This window comes from Diuraphis noxia, unplaced genomic scaffold, assembly GCF_037042655.1.
Source record: "Diuraphis noxia isolate RWA-SAM2 unplaced genomic scaffold, SU_Dnox_SAM2 contig0013, whole genome shotgun sequence".
Lineage (NCBI taxonomy): Eukaryota > Metazoa > Arthropoda > Insecta > Hemiptera > Aphididae > Diuraphis > Diuraphis noxia.
Window position 1 is genome coordinate 640814 of NW_028301723.1, and position 6518 is coordinate 647331.

At 48.6% G+C, this 6518-nt stretch overlaps 1 protein-coding gene across 1 annotated transcript; it reads left to right on the top strand.

The window, feature by feature from the left end:
- The first annotated feature begins 275 nt into the window (after nucleotides 1-275).
- On the top strand, nucleotides 276-5327 carry LOC149054045 (uncharacterized). The gene has a single exon (XM_089230720.1). The coding sequence runs from the start codon at nucleotides 276-278 to the stop codon at nucleotides 5325-5327; it is 5052 nt and encodes a 1683-aa protein (XP_089086846.1).
- The last annotated feature ends 1191 nt before the right edge of the window (nucleotides 5328-6518 follow it).

The window sequence follows — 6518 nt, forward strand, 5'->3', positions numbered from 1 at the left end:
GCGCGCATTTCAATAGGTTATACCTGGATCGTGATAGGTACCTAATTTGTCCCGTTAGTTATTGTCTCCTTGTCTTCGGTCGATTGTTGCCAATTTTCTCCGTTGATTTCGCGTCATATTCAGACAACAGTCAACATGGTCGAGACAGCAGAAGATAAAGAAATAAAACGCGTCAGACGTCTTGCCACTAGAGCTGACACAAAGCGCACTATCGCCGTAAAAAAATCCGATCAATTGACAGTCTCGCTAAACGCGCGAAAAATGATCCTAGTCTTATGGATGAACTGCATATAGCGGCTGCGACGTTGGATGATTTATGGGCACAATTCGAAGCGGCGGACAATGATGTGTTAGACAGTTTATTGGAAATAAATGCCGAAAGCGAATATTCAGCCGAGTTGCCAGCCGAAGTGCTTTCTATTATCAATACAATTACGGCAGTCGCCATGCAGGGCAATTACGATAATATTAAGATTGCTAAGCGCGGCCTGGGTGGACAAAATCATGCCAGCGATGCAGCAGTTAAACCAACATCTAGACTACCTGAAATCCCGTTACCGTCGTTCCATGGTGATTTTAATTATTGGCCCACGTTCCGCGATCGGTTCTCCGCGCTTGTTGGCGATAGGACCGACATACCGAAAATCGATAAAATGCAACATTTGATCGGATGTTTGCAGGGTGCTGCAGCGGACGCCATACGCAATATAACCGTGTCCAATGACAATTACGACCTCGCGTGGTCCACGTTATCGTCGCGTTTTCATCGCCCGCGATTAGTCGCGCATGCATTGATCGACAAGTTACTCAACGCACCGGTGTCTTCGCAAGAAACGTTGTTCGATCTCAATAATTTTGTATCGCTCTTTTCCGAGAATATTGCGTTATTAAATGCATTGAACATCAGGGACCTCGGATCATTCATAGTGTTCTCCATGGCTTTTCGGTGTCTCCCGGCATCCACACGAAAATTATTCGAGTCGTCCGCCCCTCCGGAGTTTCCGACTGTGACTGACTTGCTGAATTTTGTACAGTCCCGTGTAGCGATTTTGGAGATTGCCGGAGATCATCAGAAAAGGCCCAATAATCGACTACAGTCTACATCACATAGCAACGCGTTCGTCAAGAAGGTTCCGTTCAAACCAACCACTACATCGTTAGTCGTTTCGAAGCCATCGAGCTCCAAGAGTGACTCCTGTCCGAACTGCCGTGAAAGGCATACTATTACTGATTGTCGAAAATTCGCGTCGTTGTCGGTCGAGGACCGCAACAAATGGGCTCGTGATAACCGCGTGTGCTACGCGTGTTTATCGACCAATCATTGGGCCAACAAGTGTCATTCAAAACTTCGCTGTGCAACATGTTCAAAGAAACACCATACGCTGCTTCATGGGTTTTCAACACGACGCCAGTCAGAGAGCGCTCCGTCTAGCGACGATGCGCCCTTCTGTGCTGCATCAACGACATACAGGAAGGACGATTCATCAGCCGTGCTATTGGGCACCGCTCTCATTCATATTCGTGACCATTGTGGCACCTGGCAGACGGTCCGTGCCATCGTCGATTCAGCATCCCAAATAAGTGCCATAACTGTGTCCTGTGTTACTCGTTTAGGACTACGGCTGACAAACTGGACAGCACCGATCACTGGCCTATCCGGTGCAACAGTTGCTGATGTCCGAGGTATGGTCGATTGTGTCGTCCAACCAAGATTTGCTACGGAGCCACAATTGCAAACAAAGGCGTGGGTAATGCCGTCGATCACGTCCAACATGCCACGTCGATCTCTAGACACCAGCGTCAAGGATCGATTCGCGAACCTGGCCCTTGCAGATCCGACGTTTAATATTGCTTCTCCCGTTGACATGTTATTGGGTGCCGACTTGTTCGCGCAAATAATGGACGGCCGGAAAGTGATTGTAGCTGCCGATCTACCCACAGCGTTCAGCTCTATTTTCGGATGGATTCTGATCGGGCCGGTGCTCCAAACTTATGTCGAGTGTCACGCATCGCTCCCTGTGTCATTAACCGTCTCAATTCAAGATTTAATCGAGAATTTTTGGCGTGCTGAGGAACCCGCGATGCCGCCGCCTTCGTTCACGGATGATGGCCGTTGTGAAGAAGTATTTGTAGCGGAACACAAGCGACTGCCGTCTGGACGATTCGCCGTGCCATTACCGACGCGCACAGCCTTGTCTTCGCTAAGTTTTCCAGGTTCCCGTGAACACGCGATCAAACGCTTTGAAAATCTCGAGAAACGACTGTCGAAGGACTCCAAACTACGAGAGTTATATTCCAATTTCATGTCCGAATACTTATCACTAGGTCATATGTCGGTGGCAAAAACACCCGGGACATACTTCATACCGCACCACGCCGTATATCGACCTGCAGATGGCGACAACAAGATCCGCGTCGTATTTGACGCGTCTGCGAAGGGATCTCGAAGTTTGTCATTAAACGAATGTCTATTGCAGGGCCCCAAATTACAACAAGACATCGTCGATGTACTGACCCGTTTTCGTGTACCAAAGATAGTTTTTACGGCAGATATATGTAAAATGTACCGCCAAATATTGGTCCTACCGGAGTACCGTACACTCCAGCACGTGTTTTGGCGGTCGTCTCCGTTCGAAAAACTCGTTGAGTATGAACTTGATACAGTGACATACGGGACAAACTGTGCCCCATTTCTAGCACTTCGCGTCCTTAAGGCAATCGCCGTTAATGATTGCACTGATTATGACGACGTTCGTGACGCGTTGCTAAACCAGACATACGTCGATGATGTGTGTGCTGGCGCTGATTCCACTACCGATGTTTTAAAATTCCAATCCAGCCTAATTTCAATTCTGAATCGCGCGGGGCTAGAATTAAAAAAATGGTCCAGTAACGAACCCGACGTGTTAACCGCCGTGCCTGCCGACCATTGTGTAAATTATCCACATTCGTTTGACGCCGCAGATGACAGCGGTATAAAAGTACTCGGCCTTCAGTGGCATCCGACCAACGATTCGTTTTCGTGTGCCCTTCGTCCTAATTTGTTGCCGATCATTTGCACGAAAAGAGGATTGCTGTCCATGATCGCGAGGATTTACGATCCTTTAGGACTGTTTGCACCCGCAATCTTTCACGGGAAATGCATTATGCAGCGCACATGGTCGGCGAAGGCATCATGGGATGACCCCCTTCCGGATGACATCTCGCGGGATTGGGAATCGTTTGTATCAGACCTGCCATCCCTTAACGACCTGAAGGTACCTCGTCATTTCAATTCCCGTCGTGGATCGCCGTGTCAACTATTGGGATTTTGCGATGCCTCACAGCACGGTTACGCTGCAGTTTTATACATAAAGATGTTAGACCATGATTCTGATTCTAGCAACATTTTTCTCGTCGGGACAAAAACGAAGCTGGCGCCGATAAAACCCTTGTCGATTCCGCGGTTGGAGCTGAACGCCGCGTTATTGCTATCTCGATGGATGAGTCGAATACGGGCAACCCTTAAATCGTATTTAAACATCGTCGATTTGTACGCATGGAGTGATTCAGCCATCGTATTGTCTTGGTTGAAAAATCCACATACGTCATTTAAGGTATACGTTTCCAATCGCGTCCATCAAATCATTACTCTAATGCCTGACTGTCGATGGCTCCACATAAAGTCGGAAGAAAACCCCGCAGATTGTGCCTCGCGCGGCGTCTTACCTTCGGTGTTATCTAGTCTATCGCTATATTGGCAAGGTCCTCGGTTCCTCCACGATGACGCGGCGAGCTGGGACGTGACTGTACCGTCGATCCCGATACCCGAACTACCTGAGACGCGGCCTGTAGCTCTAGTGCTCAGCACTGAACAGCCATCAGAATGGTATGACAGTTTCTCATCATATGACCGGCTGGTCCGCGTAGTTGCCTACATTTATCGTTTTCTTCAAGCATGTAAGAAACACCCTCGGCCTGCCATTGGGGCACTACAGCGCACCGAACTCGATGACTCCATCAGCAAGCTGGTCATCATGTCTCAACGATGTTTCTATAAAACTTTAGCACACGAACTATTGACGTCAGCACGTGTGTCATCGAAACACCTATCACGACTACGTCCGTTCCTAGACCCATCTGGGGTGATTCGCGTTGGTGGGCGATTGCGCCATTCACATTTAAATTATGGTAGTAAACACCCCATGTTATTAGCGAAACAATCGCATTTGTCGTTGTTAATATGCCGCCGATGGCATAAAATTACGTGTCATGCTGGTCCGCGAATAATGACGGCCCTTATATCGCGTGATTTCTGGATTGTGTCAATCAAATCTGTGTTACACACCGTCACACGCGCATGTCCGGTCTGCGTGCGTTTTGATGCGAAACCGCCGCAACCTATAATGGCAGATTTGCCAGCCGCACGAGTTCAGCAAAGTAGGCCGTTCGCGAGGGTAGGGGTTGATTACGCCGGCCCACTTCAAATGCGTGAAGTGCAACTTCGAAAATCTCGAGTATATAAAGTGTGGATCGCCGTCTTTGTATGTTTGTCGGTTAAAGCTGTCCATTTAGAAGTGGTTACAGGGCTGTCCACTGAAGCATTCCTTGCCGCCTTTGACCGGTTTGTTGCGCGACGAGGCTTACCGTCAGAAATATTTTCGGACTGCGGCACGAACTTTGTTGGCGCGGACAAGCAACTTCAGTTACTGATCAACAGTCCAGACGGTCAACGCACCATTTCTCAAGCGCGCACATCGTGTCAATGGCATTTTAACCCCCCAAGTGCACCGCATTTCGGTGGCCTATGGGAGGCAGCGGTCCGGTCAACGAAACGATTGTTGATCCGTACCATGGGTACCCATGTACTCACGTACGAGGAATTCACTACCTTACTTACGCGTGTTGAGGCAGTACTCAATTCGAGACCATTGACCCCATTAACCACGGACCCCGCTGACCTTGAATATTTGTCTCCTGGACATTTCCTAATCGGGCAACCGTTGTTGGCTGTACCTCCCCGAGTATCGTTTGAGTCACGCGTCAGTTTAACTCAACGTTGGAAGCTTCTTGACCAATGCCATCAGGCATTCTGGCGACGTTGGTCAACGGAATATCTGACGTCGCTTCAAGGGAGATCGAAATGGACTACTGAAGCACCCAACGTCAAGGTCAACGACATGGTAGTTATAATCGATAACCAATCTCCACCACTGGAATGGCGTCTCGGACGTATCCTTGAACTGTTACCTGGCAACGACGGTGTTGTACGTGTCGTACGGGTGTTGACGTGCAACGGCCATATCACTCGACCGGTGGCTAAAGTAGTGGTATTACCCACCCACTAGCGTTTCGAATTCTTAACAACCTCACAAAATTGATCGTTGATTGAATGCTTATCCCCAAAACATAGCTTCCAGTTCTAATTTTTATATATTCTCAAATAAACTACCACTTATCAATTATTCAATCACTAGCTACTCTGACTTCATATCTAATGTGTGGGCACCATATGTGTCATTGGTTTTAACATTTATGTATCTTCATTCGATTATTGTGTATTATTTGTAATTTTATATTCAACATGTTCCTTTTCATTTTGTAAAATGAAATGATAATTAGTATCACTCCGGTCATGCATCATCTCAAGACGTCGCTGCAGCCCATTCAATCCAATCCGTTCGATTTCTATGGGAGCCTGAGCCTCCCATGGGGGGGAGGATGTTTGAGCCGCAATTTCGTGCCCGACGATTTGCACCGACGGCAATACAGAGTCCAGAGTCCAGCCAGATTACTACAGGTTTTGACGATCTTTATCAACTATCGTCGTCGTAATCGCAGCTTGGACGGTCGCGGCGCGTAATAATATACGCACCAGCCAGTCTACGAGAAACTTCTCGTCTCGCCTCTCGCGACCGGTGCGTGCTGTGTTGTATTGTGGTGCACGAGTGCCTACGCCGGTCTGTTTTACGCGTCGTCCTGTTCGGACGGATTTTGGCGTCTTCGATCGTCGTAGGCGATTGCGCCATTACGGGTTCGTTGTCGTTGTGTCGGTGACTTGTCCGTTACCTCCATTGTTTTGGGCCCTCTTGTGACGGGCGTAAGTGTCGGCGCTGATCGCGCGGCCGTTCGGTGTTCGCGTAACCACATTAATTGTGCAAATTGACGACACCGTCGTGTGTCGGTTTTGGCGGCGTGAACGCCCGTTCCGTACCACATTGTTTGTGGGGAACCCACTACCGCAACCGAACTATTGTTTCGATTGTCAGGTGCGGGTTGCCATGTTGTTTTGCTGACGCGGACGAGCGTCGGGTGGTTAACGCGGGATTCCCCGTTGAAGTTTGGAGGGCCCGTCGTTTCACGTCGCCGTCGTGGGAACATTGCAGTATTCGTGTCAAACGGTTCCAGGAGGCAGCACTGCAGTCCATGCCAGTGACCGTCCAGTCCACTTCATCGTCTTACCGGGTGATCGACTATTATCATTTCCATTATCATTTCTACTATCAATTTATATTATCGTATTTTAATTATTGTTTTGT

Coding starts and splice junctions, on each gene's coding strand:
- LOC149054045 (XM_089230720.1), top strand. CDS start 276: ATGGATGAACTGCATATAGCGGCTGCGACGTTGGATGATTTATGGGCA.